This window comes from Camelina sativa, chromosome 6 (assembly GCF_030686135.1).
Source record: "Camelina sativa cultivar CO46 ecotype springtype chromosome 6, ASM3068613v1".
In the NCBI taxonomy this organism is placed as follows: Eukaryota; Viridiplantae; Streptophyta; class Magnoliopsida; order Brassicales; family Brassicaceae; genus Camelina; species Camelina sativa.
In genome coordinates, this window is record NC_141885.1 from 4,803,287 (window position 1) to 4,821,607 (window position 18,321).

The window sequence follows — 18,321 nt, forward strand, 5'->3', positions numbered from 1 at the left end:
CATCCCCAAGATAACGTCATACAACTCCACTGGGCTGATAAGCAAATCCGCAGGCCAAGACTCTCCCGCGATCTGAATATTGATACCCCTCGCTCGACCAATGACCCTCAAGAACATGCGTCCACCAACTCTGACAACTCTTGTACGCTCTTCGGGATCTCCCACAATACCCGCACTCTCTGCACACTCCGGGGTAATGAAGCTATGAGTAGCTCCAGAATCAAACATAACATGGGACTTAAACCCTCCCACCAACTAGGTCCCTACACAAACCTCATGTGTTGAGAACCTAACACTTTATCACAGGACAACATAAAATCTGAACTTACTAAGAATTCACAATGATACAGTACCAGAAATTATACATGTGATCGCCCCGGCGCTGGTCCCACCAATCTCTGCAGTCGTGTAAACCCGTGGCGCCTGCTCAATCCGTACAACCTGCTGCCCTCCCGGCTGCACCTGCTGCAACGCTGCCACTGCTACCAGCTGCAACTTGGGACAATAGAGCTTGATGTGCCCTGGCTCCCTGCAATAGTAGCATACACGATCTGCTGTCGACGGGGCGCTCCTCTTTGGTCAGCTAGCAAACTTGTGATCCTTGCTCCCACACTTGAAGCAACCCGGACCACTCGACGTCTGCCTAGCCTCCCACCTCCTCTTGGTTCCCTGCGCAGGCTTGCCGCCCTTGCTAGAACATCGCTGGTGCTGAGCCTTACTAGGCTGAACTGTTGGGCTAGCCACCACTGACTGTGCCCGGATATCCTCCTCAATCCATGTTGCAGTCTCAACCAGCTCTGAACGCGAAGCATAACTCCGCCCCCTACAGTGAATCCTCAAGTCATCATGTAGGGCCCTCAAAAACCTTCTGATCTGAGCTTCCTCAGACTCCATATCCCGACGCCCATACCTTAGAAGTTGACTGAACTCCAAGTCAAGCTCTCGCACTGACCGAGTCCCCTGAGCTAGCTGAAGGAACTGCACCTCCAACCTATCCAGTGCCTTCCTAGGGAAATACTTGCGGTTGAACTCCAAGACGAAGTCAGCCCAAGACATCTCCCTCTGCACTCTCTTGGCTGCCACAGAACTCCACCACAACTGAGCATCACCAGTCAAATAGTGGACCCCAATGTCCACCCAAAACCCCTCAGGACACCTCAGAGTATGGAAGTTAAGTTCCATACTCGTCCTCCACGCATTCGCAGCGGTAGGATCTGTACCTCCCGAAAACTGCTCGGTATCAATACGGCCCATCTCAGTCAGCATGCTGATATAACGAGAATGGACCCCCACATCCGCAACCACTGGCTGCCGCTCCTCCGCCACCACTGGTGGCACTACCTGAGCCTAAGCCGGTGCCACTTGTGGCAACCTCTCCAACAACTGTGCCAGCAAACCCGTAAGGTCGACACCCGGGACTCCACCCACTGGGACACCCACACCCGGTGCCCTAACATCACCGGCTACTGGAGCATCAACACTGTCCCCTCCGGCCACACTCATGGAATCCCCCTGGATACCCTGCGACTCGCCCACACCCTCTGCTGTCACACTCTGGTCCACAGTTTCACTAACCACTGGGACTCTGCCCCTACCACGACCACATCCGCCTCCACGACCATGACCAACAACATCATCCTCTCTAACCATCTGCACTACCATTGGCCATTAGGTTATCCGTCTTGGCTACATAAAGATAAAGTCTTTGGGGATGAGGAGCTTCTTCTCATGTTAAAGAACTCTTTGGCTCGGTTGTTCTGAGTTTATCTTTGACTTATTCGTTTGGTAGTTTAGGATAATCAATTTTCCTATGTCTAAGTAATGTCCATCTTGGCTAATGTCCAGTATAATTTATATTATCTTGAGAAGAAAAAAGAATAAAAACAATTGTTATCATGGCAATCGCAAGCATAACCAATAGACGATAGCATGAGAATATTATCCTGTTGGGTTTTTTATATATTTCCCTCACCCCACAAGATCTTCTCTGCCACATGGCAGAACCATAACCTCTATATCTCGTGCACGTAAATTTGAGTTTGTGGAAATCCAAATCCAACCAATCAAAACTCACTGACCTGTCTATATTCCAATCTTCCTACAAAATGAACACTAATATAAAATCGAAGTCTCCAATTCACTAACATAACACCAACAACATCTCATCTCACTAATTTTTTAGTGTTCTTGTCTAGAAGAAGCAATGGCCACTTCAGCAATCCAACACTCTACTTTCTCCGGCCAAACGGCTCTAAAGCCATCCAACGATCTCCTCCGCAAAGTTGGATCCTCCAACGGCGGTGGTCGTATCGTCATGCGTCGTACCGTCAAGTCTACTCCTCAGAGCATCTGGTTCCATCCCTAATCCCTCTCTCTTTCACTCATCTTTGTTTTTCTAGATAAATAGATTTTCCATTTTAACATGGTACTAAACAATGAAAAGTGAAACTACTAAAGATTGGTTTCGGTTCAAGATTCGACTTGAATTATTTGTAATGTTTATTCGAATTCGGTTTAGCTAGGTTCTTTGGATATATTTTAACGACCCATTAGTTTTTGTTTCCTCAACCCTTTCTAGTATAGCTAAATGCCTAAATCAATCACCAAACCATTTAATTTTAGCATCTAACAAGAAAAACTTGTGACAGGTACGGACCAGACCGTCCCAAATACCTAGGACCATTCTCGGAAAACACACCATCATACCTAACAGGAGAATACCCTGGAGACTATGGCTGGGATACAGCCGGTCTCTCCGCTGATCCAGAAACATTCGCAAAGAACCGTGAGCTCGAAGTAATCCACAGTAGATGGGCAATGTTGGGTGCTTTGGGCTGCACCTTCCCGGAGATCCTCTCCAAAAACGGAGTCAAATTCGGTGAAGCCGTGTGGTTCAAGGCGGGATCTCAGATCTTCTCAGAAGGAGGGCTTGACTACCTCGGAAACCCTAACTTGATCCATGCGCAAAGCATATTGGCTATATGGGCATGTCAAGTTGTGCTCATGGGATTCATTGAAGGATACAGAATCGGAGGTGGTCCTCTTGGTGAAGGACTTGACCCGCTTTACCCAGGCGGGGCGTTTGACCCGTTGAACCTAGCAGAGGATCCAGAGGCTTTCTCGGAATTGAAAGTGAAGGAGCTCAAGAACGGTCGTCTTGCCATGTTCTCAATGTTTGGATTCTTTGTTCAAGCCATTGTTACGGGTAAAGGTCCGATCGAGAACCTGTCCGATCATATCGCAGACCCTGTGGCTAACAATGCTTGGGCTTTCGCCACCAACTTCGTCCCCGGAAAATAGAGTTTGATCGGATCATTTATGTAAAGTTCTAACATTTATCAATGCATTTAAGTATCCCTAAGGCCTAAATATATGATATTTTGGTTCCATATCCTCGCTTTCGCCAGAAATTTGCATTAAGGTACCAAGTACCAACTTTTAGTACAAACATAAAAATAAACGTATGTGGAACCGGATATTTTCATATTCTTGCTTCCTTCGGCGGTTCGGCAAGTGTAATTTTCATGTTTGAGTCATTGAGTGGTACAGTCAGTTGCTAGAAAGTCTGCTGTTCGAACAACGTAGTCATTGAGTGGTAAATGCTTGAGATGCATAAAATTATTTACATATAATGAATTTTTTTTACAACTGTTCCTTTATAAATGTTAAAATTGAAAGAAAAACAAATACAGTACACTACACTGTAGCTTGAAGATTCCAATCCTAGAAAGAAAAAAGAATACAAGTCTATCCAACACTGCATATAACTTTCAAAATGGCTTCCGAACCAGATTTCTCCTCCACTATAGATTAAACGACTAGGGATCAAAATGTCCAAAACTATATACAACAGAATCGAGATTGTTATAGCAGCTAAAATAACTGGGGAAAAAAAACATAAAGATCTGCTGATACAAAGACCCAACCAAATGTTCTTGGAAGGCCAAATGTAACAATACACTTTTTTCTGTCTTCACTTTTCTCTTTTCTTTTTCACATTCTACTATCGCAAAAAGGAAAAAAAATAAAATTACTTAGATATATATCTTTTGCTACCAACAAATATTAACGTCTCACGAATTGGCTAAATAGCCTAAAACGGAGAAAAAGATCACTAATACCAGATCCCAAGATCAAAAGATTTGTTTCTGAGACAAAAAAGATTACCTCACTCACGGATTTGTTCAGACTGATCTTCATCAGTTCCTGTAATTGCCTCAGAAGCTCCTTCGACGGACTCGTGGTTACTTTTATTGTTATCGTTGTCGCTTTCTTTGGTCTCTTGTTTATCCAAAGTACTGTCGTTGTCTTCAGAAACATTTGTATTCTCTAGTTTTTCTGTAGAGGAGGTCTTGACTTCATCTGCTGGTTTTGGGTCATTAGAAGCGCACTTGCTTTTGCTGATAAGGTGGTCACGAGAAACAGAGAGACTATTACTATTGTTGTTGCTGTTATTATTGCTCTCTCTGCTGCTTTGACGTGTTACCCACACAAGCTGCAACATGTGTTCTTGCCAACACTTTGCATTAGCTAATGCTTTCTCGGCTGCGCTGCGTTTCACAAATGTGACACAAGCTGCACGGTTTTCGTTCTCTGTTTCATGGTCCTTGCCACTACCAATGGACACATTCTCTTCCAGTTCCACTTTTGAGACTTCGCCATAAGAAGAAAAATGTTCCTTTAAGACAGCAACCTGAAAGTAAAAAATAGTTCAAAGCATCGTAAGTCCGTCAAATACTTAATAATCCGGGTGGAATTAGCCTATTTAATGGAAAGTGAGAAAATTTTGCACACTGATAAAGAAGAAAAGGGAAATGGGACATACATCAGCTAACCCAGTTGGCAAAGGAGGAACCACTTTGATGGTCGTGGTGCGGTTATCCAACTTATACCTATTTGCCATAGGAGCTTTCAAACTTGTGGTATACGAATAAGGTCTCTGCTTCAGGTTTTTTGAATCAGGAGATGGTGTTTCTGTGCTTAGCTTGCAAGCGGAAAGAGGTTTCTGGATAGGCACTCTCTTATCTGTTGACACTCTCTTATCTGTTGATGACTCTGTTTTTGGTGATGCAATTGCAGCACCGGGATCAGAGGCTGCGTCTAATTTAGCGCGCTTAGCATCTGGCTCATCTGTTTCCTCGCCCTTGACAACCGTACCCTGAGAAGATTAGCGCAAGATGATATTAATGTTGATCAAGTAAATAATTTCATCTGCATCTATGCGATATTTAGTAAGACAAGGTCATTAGCTGAAGACAACCTAAGCAAAAATAAATATATCACGACGCACATATGTCTACTCAAATCTTTGTGAACAGAACTCAATGCTATAATATAGTCAGAAATCAGGTTTGCACTTATCTAGCATTATACACTACTTCAATTTCCAAAAGACACTTCTGATATTCAAATTTGCAGAACCCTTCTACTTCTGCTTAACTTTCTAGAATCTAGTGATTGCAAATTTGTAATTCTCCTTTGAAAAGGTATTACCGGGATAGAATAAAAAAAATGGAAAGAGATTTCGTTACTTGGTCGTACTTGTTTTTCAAGTGTCGCCAACTTTTTGCGGTACTCGTTACGCTTCTGCTCCAAAATTTCCTGTTTTTTCTTAAGTGTCTCCTTCAACTGCTCAAGAGTGTCTGCTTTCTTCTGCTGAAGCAGCGTAACCTTGGGACCACTAGTAGCCACCACGGGCTTAGACTGTTCAGAGGAGGATGGGGCTCCACCAGTGTGAAAGGCAGGACCCTTTGCCATGGGATTTACATGGTTGCTTTTCAAAGCTGCAGCAATCGGAAGTTGGTTCTGCCCTCCAGAAGCAGTCATACCACGACCCTTCATAGAAGCACCATTGCCAGTTGACAGGCCATTATCAGGTATACTATCTCTATTTGCCCACCAAAGTTTAATAAAGCGGTTACCCATCACAGCATCAGGAGCCCTGAGAGCAGATTCAGCTTCTTCACGTTTCGAGAATTGCACAAATGCTCGCTCACTATTTAATGGGATGTGAATATCAATAACTTTCCCAAACTTCTGAAAATGGGCAAGAATGAGGTCCCTTCTGTTACTCTCGTGGGGAACATTATTCACAAATAGAGTCCGCAATGCCTTTTGAGTTGATTTCCTTGTATTGTTCATTGTATCATTTGAAGTATTTGATGAATCAACAACTTTTGTGACACTTTCACCAACATAATTTTGTTTACCATGTCGGGATATATTAACTGAGACCTCCTTTAATTGATCTTCAAGACCAGCAGATGAATTTAATACTGCATCTGTTTTCTCTTTCGAATTTGCTTGACTATTAGAGCCACGCATTCTTCCCCAAACTGATTGACTTGTGCTTCTAGAATCTCGAATACCACATCCATTTTCAGCGCCATCTTGGTTATTGTCATCCAGTGGAGCTACATTCTCATCAATCCCATGAGAATTTAGAGTAGATATTGCACCTGACGTTTCACCAGTACTGTTATTCCACAACGGTTGATCAGGATCATAAAAATCAGTTCCACCCGCACTAGGATATGCATCCCCATAACCCAAACCATCAACAGTCATTCCAACCTCGTTAATCCTCCCATGAGCTCCTTTAGCATTCATAAAATTAGCACCCCCAAATTGTGCAGTCACCGGTTTAGAAGAAGGTGCCAGATGAGGTGCACCAGGGACTGAAACAGGAAGGTTAAACTGTGATAGACTCTGCACAATTGGAAAATGAAGAAAAATTAATCACTTAGATAAGTGTAATAAAATGGCAGTTATAAGAAAGTTATCATGCAATACAAAGTATTGGCAATTCAGCAACCATGATTTCAATATATCATTAACATGTATCCAAAAATCAGAATGGATTTTGGCTTTACTGACAGTCATGCCAGGCAAAGCTAATGCTGAATACATTAAAAACTTAATTCAACATCACTGAGAACAACTATTGAAGGGAGTAAAGTGGTCATACCACTATCATGCCATGTAAAAGCTAATGCTGATCACATTAAAGAACTTAATCTCAACATCACTGAGAACTACTATTGAAGGGAGTAAAGTGGTCATACTACTAGCAACATATGCTAGAAACGTAGATGTGCTGATATTCCAGCTCAGTAGAGGATCATGCAAATAGTTATCAAATATCTAGTAAACCCCCTAGGTTCTATTGTGTTTTTCTAGATACATCTAATCCCATTGAAGGAAAAATTAATCAAGAAAACATACCTGGACATCGTCAACAACAATACGATTCATCCCATGCTCCATTGGACACATGTCCCCTCTGAGGCAGAAACCACGTTCCTCAAAGTCTCTGCATCGCTGTCGAGGAATACCCATGTTGAGTGGAGCATTTAAGGGAGGTCTTAGGGAACCTTGTAAGTGATGGAAACCATCCAAGCCACCATTTGGAACTCCAGGAATCATTCCAAAAGCAGGCCATGGTGCACTCTGAGCAGCTGAAACACCAGCTAGTCCCCTTCCTCCAAAAATATTGGGGGCCATAGACCCGACTTGAACCATATGAGATGAGAGATCAACAGGATTAAACCTGGAATCACGCTGGGCCCAAGAACCATAGTTTCCTCTACCTCTACTAGGACCAGAGTCCCTTGAAAACATTGAGTTCGACCTCATTCTTTGATTATCATACTGTACACGTTGCCCTGATCCTGCCCCAAAAGGCCGCGTTTCTTGTTCACTAAACGAATTCCCATTTTCATTATGTCTATAATTTTTCCTGTATGGCCGTGAGAACCCCTGATCTGAAGAATCTTGTTCCAAGGACTGAGACCTCGCCTCTTCTTTCCTTCGGTGCTTATGGTTGCGATCGTCATCCTCCTCCTCGCTGATTTCATGCTCCTCCTCTGGATCACTCATACACTCAGGTGGAGATAACACACTTTGCTTTGGGGAGGAAACAGAAAGTTCCATAAAAACAACTTCAATAACGCAGAGCTTCCTTTATCTCTTCATACAAAACTCTGATACAAATTGGTATCCACCATCAGGTTATTGCACGCACAACAAACAAAGAGTAAAACAGCAAAACGAAACCCTAACCGATCTAATTTGCAATCAATCCTCAAGAAAAAACTAGCTATATCTCATCTTCTCCTTAGTGATTACAAAGCAACGATCATCTCTCGTGAGATCACAGATTCATGCTTCGCCTATACTATCGATTAAGCTCATAACTCCCACACCAACTCGATTGCACTAATAAATTAAGATAACTCCAGAAGACTAACATCAACAAGCATAAGAAACTTAGGGTTTAAACAAAGCTAGCGAGCTTCAGAAAAATTTATCAGAAACGGGGAAATAAATCTTACAGGTTCTCTGAAGCAATGACTTTATTCGTGCTTCTTCACAAACCAAAAATTTCGGATTCAGGCTAACCCGACGGCAAAAGCCTAAATCAAAAGCAATGGATGGAACATTCGGGGAAGAAATTGGAGCGAGGACAAAAAAAAAAAAAAGTAGTGACGGAGGGAGAGATCGTCAATGAAGATTAAAATCCACGGCGGAGATTGTTCACCGACGATGTTCACGAATTGCTCAGAGAATCACAACGTCGCTGATAGCGACTGGCCTCGGCATTAGGGTTTGAAGGAGCTTGTGAAATTAGCTGAGAGAAGAGAGAAGAGAGAGAGGGGGCTTTTTTGTTACAAAAATAAACAAGGCAATGCGAGGAGGAGACTTGGGAAATTTCGATTTGCTACCCCCAAGAGTTTGTCAATTTTACATAATGACCCCACGAATTTGGAAATTCTTTTAATTTCCAAAATTAATACAAAATTTATAAATTCAAGTCCTTCCGTGTTTTTATTGTTTTAAGACTTTAAGTGCAATATATAAAATGTTACAGAGTTTATTTTATATATCTATATTAACATTTTTGAAATATCTTTTATGATATTGTCTTTTTACTTTTAATTATTTAAAAAGTTATTTAAAACATTAATCCCTAAAAAAATTCCAAAACTAACATTACTACAGATTTTGTTTCCTAAATATTTTACATTTCATTCCAATTAAATAAATAACAATAATCAATATCGAAATAGAAACTATCATATATTTAATCACACATTCTGTTGTGTTTTAAAGATATTATATCTGAATCATTCACAAATAAATAAAACAACAATTTGATTCCTATTTTGTTTTCTAAAACCTGTGAGATTTGATTATTAACGTAAGAAAAACTTTGATTGACATTTATTTAAATATTATAATTAACATATATAAACTTAATAAAAATTAATTATTACGAATATGTAAAATTAAAAAGTTTAAAATACTATATAATGTGGTTATATAGTAGATGAATTATAAAGAGGACATGTTGAAATTGATAAAATATTATTAAATTTGTGTTAACACGGGTTAAATCCTCATTTAATTATTTATCAACACTACTAATATTAGAATATTTGACATAAATTCAAGTTGATTTAACAAAGATTGTATAAAATAATTAAATCATTAGGAAAAATGTGACTTAATCACTGCATATAATTACTGATTATTTATTTAGATCCCTTATTTTTTGTTATAATAATTAAAAATCAAAATATAATCTCAAACACTAAACAAAACAAACTAAATATAACAAACAAATGGTCATGAAGTGTATTGCGGGTTAAAAATAATTAAATATTTTTCCGCACAACAACTAGAAAATTTAGTTATTCCTTTATTTACAAAACATTCAATATTTAGCAAATAGATACAACATAAAATATAAATTATAATAGAAATTATATGACTGCGGTGTACTGCGGGTTAAAATCTAGTCTACTAGTATTTTTGTAGCATTTTTCAGAAATAAAACTTCATTTTTGAAACAATTATGTATTTAACTAGGTTTTCACCCGTGGTACACCGCAAGACTAAATTATAAATTAATTTATTTTAAATAATATTTTAAATTATTTAGTTTTTAAATTTCCAATTGATTAAATTTTATCTAATTAATTTATAATTTTGTTTAGAATATTTTTTTTCTTACGTTTTATACAGTTTATAACCTAATTACATTAAATTTGTTATAAGATAGAATATAAAATTTTAAAACACTTAGTTTTGTTTTCTATAAGAATATGTTGTAGTATGTGTAATATTTTGTAGTTCACATACTAAATAATTGATAAGCTAATTTTCTAAACTATGACTACAAAACTATAGTATATGAAATAAACTAATAGTTTTATTGTTGGTTCTATAGTCTAAACCCGTCATGCTAGGCGAATCATACAACATGTTCAAAGATTTTTAATCCGCAAAAACTCATCATACGAAACCCGTGAAAGTAAAATATAGTATGTGAGGCTAAAAATCATTTTTTATCACATCAGTTTTTCAAATTTTTAAAGAACAATACATCTTCACTCACCTCCTTATAAAATAAGGAAATAAAATCTGTATACATTTACAATTATATTTGCTACTTTTTAAAATAATTAGTTTCTATAAAAAAAATCAAATATAAGTAGAGTTAATTTGTTTATTAAATTAATTATTTAATGAAAATGGCATGCTTGTAAATAAGTATCAACTTGAGGATTTATTTTATAAATGTCTCCAAAAATATATATATAGATATAAGTTACCAAAATTTCAAAATCAATTATAGGGTAGATTTTAAATATAAGAATATCTTTCTACAGTAAAACTTTTATAAATTAATACTCGCTATAAATTAATAAATTTTTTCGGTCCCAAGTTGGGCCGGTGTAAAAAGGGACACATTTCGATAAAATAATAAGATAATAACTTTTTTGAAAATCATAAGTAAAAATATAATCTCATCAATATCATAAATTTATAATCAAATAAACTAATATATATATATATTGAAATATGACTCTATTGTTATTTAAATATTCTTTAATTTGCATTCTAATAGAATTCATCTCTAATCTTTTTTTATTAGTGTCTTTCAAAATAGCATCATGGCTAAGGTTTTCACACAACAACCGCCTTGGTTGGCACTATTACCAAAGCCATTATCAACTTTATCACGTCTGCAACAATGATATGTTATTAGCTGTTTCAGTTCTCTTTTATTTGTAATCCTCAGTTCTAGGCTGCTCTATTTTGACTGATTTGTTTCAGTCTGCTACTACACACAATGTATAGCTTCGTTCACTATATATAAATTTCACATTTCTTTAAAAAAAACAATCCCATCATCTAATATTCAAACTTGCATCTAGTCTCTATATATACTAGTGAAAACTACTCTAGGGGAAAAAAGTGAGTAAAAACATTTAAGTGGTTATATATTGATTAATGTCCATGCTAATTAAAATTTATTATTTTTGATATATGTCAAAAAAACTAATTTAGCAAGAACATAAAACTATCTCCAATGTATATCTCTATTTTTACTCTAAAATAGGATAACTCAAAAATAAAGTATGGTTTTACTCCAAAATAAAGTTAGAGTAACAAAAATAGACGTGAAAACAGAGTTACTAATTATATAGCAATCTCATCATTTTTTCTATTTTAGAGTAAGATATAAAATAGTAGTTTTGACTTTAAAATAGAGTGGAGTAACTGATGCCCTAGTAAAATCTTATTATATAAAGCATGGTTTCAAAAGTTACTAAATCACTAGATCTTGACACATGTTAATTTCAAAAGTTACTAACTCATAAGATTGTGACAAGTGTCAATTTTACACAACTTTCTAATTTTTTTTAAAAGAATCATTCAGAAAAATCAAGAAATAAAAATAATTACTAATCATAAAAAAAATTATAAAGATAATCTTACCACAAAAATACATGTATTTCCTAAAGAAAATTCTCCTACAATAATTATATTTATATATACAAAACAAATCTGAGTTATATTGAATTCTTGGTCTAATCCTAAAAGAAAAAAATCTTATTATATAAAGTTGGTTTTCAAAAGTTAGTCATTAACAAGATTTTGACATGTGTTAAGTTTATATCAATCTGAGATTTTAACATGTGTAAAAATTAATATTTAGTAGGAGGGATTTGACATTACAACAAAAACAAAAAATTTTTGTTTTAAACAATATTAATAATGTAAAAGATAATTATCAAATAAATTACAAAAATTAAAAGTTTTTTCAAAATAATTATAAGAAGATTATATAATATATATATATATATTCATAAAATTAAAAATTATATCATTAATTATTTATTTTTAATTTTAAGTTATTAATTCTATAGGAAAATAGAAATGAGATTAAGGAAAATATACAGTTAATTGTTAATTCTAAATTTTGTAAATACTCAGTTCTATATAAACATAGATTGTCTCATATTTTTCATCTAACAAAATAATTTATTCAAAAATATTACTTTCAACTTTGTTCTATTGGTAAAAAAAATAATTGAAAGGTATATTTTTCTTATTTTTTAAACCAAAATTTTCTCCTACTATCTCCTTTTTCAGTTTGTAATAGGTAAGATTAATGTATTGACCCAGAAAAAGATTAATATATGTGCCTTTTTTCGAATGTTGTATTTTAAAATTTAATGTAGTATTTTTCTATTTTTATTTAATTTATCTTTTCACCTTTGAATTATTTGGAATTCATATATTATCGTGCTTATAATTTTCTTTTATTTCGTTATTTATGTCATATTAATTTTCTTCTATTTCTTCAACCTTGATTGGTTGGTCATAGACCGTTTTTGTGCAATCATAATTGTTACCATTCATTTAATCCCAAAAAGAAATAAAGAGTAGAAGCTCATCACCCTAATGGTTAGATAAAATAGGCTAATCAAACAAAAGCTTACAACAAACACAGATAGATAAATTGGAAAAACATAAATTTTTGTTGATAGATCCATAGGAGTTCGGAGACTGTGACACCCTGGTTTGCGGATAGGTTTAAAAGAAATGATTTGTCCACCTATGTCACCAAAGTGCTCTTATCTTTTCGATCAAAGGTCCTGAGAGAACTCCAAAGTTAAACATGTTTGAGCTGGAGTAGTTTTAGGATGAGTGACCTTTCGGGAAGTGATTGTCAGAGATGTGCGAGTGAGGACAAAACATTGGAAAAGATCATATGTGATTTATAGGGGTAACATTTTAGAGCCTCCTGGACGTACAAACCGGCCGTCAGATATGGGTGGGCCAGAAGTAGACGTGAGGCCCACTGAGGAAAGTGGGCCCATGGAGTGGGAGTCCGGTCGTTCCAGAGATAAAGACTACATAATAGTGCGTCAAAAACACTTCCACAAATACATTGGAAAATTTAACATTAGTAACTATCAAAAACTTTTATGACGTTAGAAAAGGGTTTTTAAATGAATAGGTTGTCGGAGCAAGCCATTTTGATATAGCTAAAAGACGTGAACATGTTCTCTGCATATGAGGAGGGCAGAGCCGAGGTTCTCTTTATGGTGGAGGAGGTTAGATGTAAGGTTATCTTCTCAAGGGATGAAGGTGGAGGAGGTTGGATGCAAGATTATCTCCCCAAGAGAGGAAGGTGGAGCCAAGGTTCTCTCCATGGTAGAAGAGGTTGGAGGCAAGGTTCTCTAAGGGAGAACAGCGGAGCCGAGGTTCTCTCCATGGTTGGTCATACACTATTGTGATGTTACATAATTGATTAGTTTACTATGTAAAATATCTTTTATTCGAAATATTTTTTTAGCCAATAATTTAGTAATTAAAAACATTATGCAATAGTGAAAGTAAAAGACATATAATAGTTGTCTTAATGAGTTTCATATAGACATTTTCGAGGTGGTGGTAAAAAATATATTTGTAAAATACAATATATTTTGGTGTAAAAAATACGATTTTAATGGTAACATACATAAAATATTTGTAAATAAATATAAATCAATATATTATAGCAAAAATAAAACTTATAAATTACCATATTTATAAAACTTTAAACCCGCACATCGGGCGGGTCTTTATCTAGTTAGCATATATAGTCTTGTTATTTTGTTAGTTTTTCTTTTTGGTTAACGAAAAGAAAAGTTAAAAAAAAGATATAAAAATGTAAATTAGTATAAATAGAAATATGATTATTTTCAGAAAAAATTCTCAAAAACACATGAACTATTTAATATTTCCCAAAAAAAAACAGGAACTTTCTTCAGTCTCAGAATTCAGAAAAATACACCAACAAATTTTTAGCTGAGAAAAAAACATGAACTATTACTTTTTCTATTTTCTCCTCGTCTATGTTAAAACTGTTAACAGTGTTGTAATCGTGTTACTATTTTTGGGAAAATTTTCCAAGAACAAACTTAAATTATTTAATTTTGCCAGAAAAATACATGAATTGTTTTTCGTTGCAAGAAAATTACGTAAATAAAGAAGAATTTTTTTTCATTAACAATTTATGGTTGTCAGAGCTCATAATTCATCTACTCCATTGATCCTCATACATAGAAGCCTTGTTTAAAAATTCGGAGATTAAACGAGGATTAATAGTAACAATAATAAAATAAAATATATGTTATTAAATATATGTCTAGTTATTTCTATCCATATTAATAGAAAATATAAAATAAAATAGAAAATATAAACTTTTTTCAAAATTGTCGTAAATACATCAAAACATAATTTTTGAAAGGGGTTAGTCATGAATCGTTTTACGAGAGAATCTCTAAAGGTCTACAAAGGTCTTTGGAGCTCTCAGGAAATTTAGAGTTTTAGTGTTGATGTAGTCCCAAAATTTATAAAGTCTACATAGATCCAAGAGAGTATAAGGGCGTTCCCATCGGTAAACTTTTAAAATTGAGATCCTATGTAGATTTTATTAATATTTTAATACAATACTATTATCTAATTTAATTAATTATTTTTGTTTTTACAATGAGCATTGAGATGGTGACAGCATGTCTTAATACAATACACAAGATCTCTCTTTCCTCACCTTTTTAATTTTTTTTTTTAATTAAAAAGTCATTGATCAAAAAATCACCCATGGGCTTGCTCTAAGAAGCTATGAGTTGTGACCACCTAATATTGTTAATGGGGAAAAAAAACTTTTTGATATGCAGTGTGTATTTTTCTGCCAATAAACAAAAAAATCCAATGATTTTTCTGCCAATAAAGAAAAAAATCCAATGATTTTTCTGGCAAAATTAAATAATTTAGATATGTTTCTGGAATTTTTTCCAAACATAGTTACGAATTCACGACGCTGTTGACATAGTAACGGATACGAGGATAAATTAGAAAAGTAATAGTTCGTGTTTTTTTGTCAGCTAAAAAATGGTTCGTTAATTTTTTTGGCAATAAAAAAGTTGATGTTTTTTTCTCAAATATTTAATAGTTTGTGTTTTTTTTAGGGAATTTTCCAGACTATTTTCCAATTTTATTAAAGAATAAAAACTAAAAATGTTTTAACACAAGCCAACATTTAATGATCAATAGAGGTGACATGTATCACAGGATTGTATTAATGAACTTTATATATTTAATGTTTTTTTTGGAAAAAGTAAGGAAATTGTAGATTTAATTCATGAAAGATAAACTAAGAGAGATATTTTCCTTTATTGAAAAAGATCAACAATACTGCCCTAGTTTCCTAACAATTCTCAAGATCTCGCCCCCCCCCCCCCCCCCCCCCAACCCCAATATATATGAGACGTTTCATATCCAATCTTATCCCTTTAATTGATCGTCTCCTCCAAAGAGTCCTCTTCTTTTTTTCTTCTTTTTGTCGATCCATGGATGACGAATATCTGAGCTTGGAGGAGCAAGAGGAGGAAGAAGAAGTGGATTATGATTACTCCTTCGATGACCAGGAGATCTGTTACAACGATGAAGAGTCAGATTTGCAACACGTATCCTCGACAAAGCCTACGAGCCAGGTGATCACTAAAGAATCACTTGTAGCAGCACAGAAGGATGTTTTGGTTAGGGTTATGGAATTGTTATCGGTTAAGGAGAACCAAGCGAGGATACTTCTTATTTATTATCAATGGGACGTTGATAAGTTGTTCTCTGTGTATACTGATCAAGGCAAAGATCGTTTGTTTTCTCTTGCTGGTCTTACTGTTTTTGATCCTTGTTTGGTTACATCGAATGGTGGGACGATGATGAAGTGTTGCGATATCTGCATGGAAGATGATTTACCAAGTCATATGATGACGAGAATGGAGTGTGGTCATAGCTTTTGTAATGATTGTTGGAAGGGACATTTTACTGTGAGGATCAATGAAGGGGAGAGCAAAAGGATTACATGTATGGCTCATAAATGCAACGCTATTTGCGACGAGGATGTTGTTAGGAGACTAGTTAGTCCGGAGTTAGCTGAGAAGTTTGATCGTTTCCTCCTTGAGTCGTATGTCGAAGACAACATGAAGGTGAAGTGGTGTCCAAGCACACCACATTGCGGGAATGCGATAAAGATGGAAGATGACGGCAGCGAGGTTCAGTGTTCATGTGGACATCAGTTCTGTTTCAGCTGTCTTAGTGAGTCTCACTCTCCTTGCTCTTGTTTAATGTGGAAGCTATGGACTAAAAAGTGTGCCGACGAGTCAGAGTCTGTGAACTGGATAACAGTTAACACAAAGCTTTGTCCCAAATGTAGCAAACCTATTTCAAAACGAGATGGTTGCAATCTCATGACTTGTAAGTGTGGGCAGCATTTTTGTTGGCTGTGTGGTGAAGCTACTGGAGTCAGCCATACTTGGACGACTATTGAGGGTCATAGTTGTGGTCGGTACAAAGATGACAAAGTAAGGCAATTGGAGAGAGCCAAAAGGGACTTGGACAGGTACACACATTACCATTACCGCTACAAAGCACATACCGATTCATCGAAGCTAGAGGATAAACTTAGGAAGAGTGTCCTTGAGAAGGCAGTGTTCAATTCTGAAACCAAGGATCAAGACGTGTTTAAAGAATACAGTTGGGTTATAGATGGAGTGAACCGGTTATTCAGATCAAGAAGGATTCTTTCGTATTCATATCCTTTCGCGTTCTACATGTTTGGGAAAGAGTTGTTCAAAGACGAGATGAGTGATAAAGAGAGAGAGATAAAGAAGAATCTGTTCGAGGAACAGCAGCAGCAACTTGAAGGTAATGTTGAGAAACTTTCCAAGGTTTTAGAAGAGCCTTTTGATGGATACTGTTTTATGGAAGTAGTGGAGATGAAGAGGCAACTCAACAATTTGAGTTCTTTGGTCGATAAACTATGCAAGCAAATGTATGAGTGCATTGAGAATGAATTGTTGGATCCAATCCAATTTGGAGTCCACAACGTTGCACCTTACAGGTCAAAGGGAATAGAACAAGCAACTGCGTTTTGTCCTGACAAATCTTCTGATTGTGGTTCAAGCGGATCTTCGTAGATCATGAGAAGTTATTATTTTGATTATATAAGTTTATTTGTTTAGTTTTCCCTTTTCAGTGGTCGTTGTTTCATAGACAGATGATGTAGCGTTATTTATGGTTGGCTCTTCTTAATGGGGTTGTTTTCTTAATGGGTTCATCATAACCATTTTAGGAGGATGCAAAACCATCTCTAAAACCATCACAACTAACTGTTAAATACTTTTACCTAGTTACCCATAAATTTTATTTGTAGTCATCGCTCTTGCAAGGCCAGTTCACATTATGGAGCAGGAGCTACAAGCCTACTACAATGTGTAGAAAAGGATGAGAGTTGTGATTGGAAGAATTAGTATTTACTCTATAAGCATGGCATAACAATGTACAAGCAATCAAGCATATATATACAAATGTCATTTAACCTACTATCCTAACTAATGTGATCATATAGATTATTTACAAATCTTCCATATGAATATGGAAGATTTACGTATCTTCTAGATATCCTTATACTGTACAATGGTTCGAGGTCCCAACGCAAATCCTCTTATATACAATGATTCGAGGTCCCAACGTAAACTCCAACAATATAATTTTCACTTAAAAAAAAATATTATAAACAGATAATAGTGGTGCATCGGATCCAGATCTAAATTTTAACTATTCGGATATATGTCTTTCTAGATATTCGATTTTCCGTTAATATCTTAGGTTGCATGGAAACATAAATTGATACACAAAAGTGAAACATTTCCGAAACAATAAATAATGTTTTTAAAAAATTAGAAAATAGAAACTATGTATATACTTATATATATATAATCAAATACTAAACATAAAATCATATTAAATGAAATATTTGAAATACACAAATTCAAAACATAAATATTAAATAATTAATTTTTTTTTTTTGATAATTCAGGAGTGATCGTAAAGGCTTCCTAGGCCCAAAGACTAATCTCCTGGGGCCGAAGGAAACCATGTTAAAAGTCGAACCCCCGTGGCCAATGCTACTCGAAC

The 18,321-nt window shown here is 35.7% G+C and overlaps 2 protein-coding genes and 1 pseudogene across 3 annotated transcripts; 2 read left to right on the top strand and 1 right to left on the bottom strand.

Annotated features, from left to right (window-relative positions):
• The first annotated feature begins 1,989 nt into the window (after window positions 1-1,989).
• Window positions 1,990-3,389, top strand: LOC104790423 (chlorophyll a-b binding protein 2.4, chloroplastic). Its single transcript, XM_010516177.2, has 2 exons — window positions 1,990-2,352; window positions 2,649-3,389. Exons 1-2 carry the CDS (start codon window positions 2,204-2,206, stop codon window positions 3,298-3,300), a joined length of 801 nt encoding a protein of 266 aa, XP_010514479.1. The 5' UTR covers window positions 1,990-2,203; the 3' UTR covers window positions 3,301-3,389.
• Window positions 3,390-3,845: 456 nt separating this feature from the next.
• On the bottom strand, window positions 3,846-8,848 carry LOC104790424 (zinc finger CCCH domain-containing protein 41). Its single transcript, XM_087455905.1, has 6 exons — window positions 8,334-8,848; window positions 7,225-7,982; window positions 5,542-6,708; window positions 4,826-5,158; window positions 4,168-4,693; window positions 3,846-4,000 (listed from the first exon to the last, which is right to left on the bottom strand). Exons 2-5 carry the CDS (start codon window positions 7,930-7,932, stop codon window positions 4,169-4,171), a joined length of 2,733 nt encoding a protein of 910 aa, XP_087312031.1. The 5' UTR covers window positions 7,933-7,982; window positions 8,334-8,848; the 3' UTR covers window positions 3,846-4,000; window position 4,168.
• A 6,787-nt stretch (window positions 8,849-15,635) lies between these two features.
• LOC104790425 (putative E3 ubiquitin-protein ligase ARI3 pseudogene) lies at window positions 15,636-17,453 on the top strand (annotated as a pseudogene). The gene has a single exon (XR_015559603.1). The product of XR_015559603.1 is annotated as a putative E3 ubiquitin-protein ligase ARI3 pseudogene (transcript).
• Window positions 17,454-18,321: the final 868 nt, after the last annotated feature.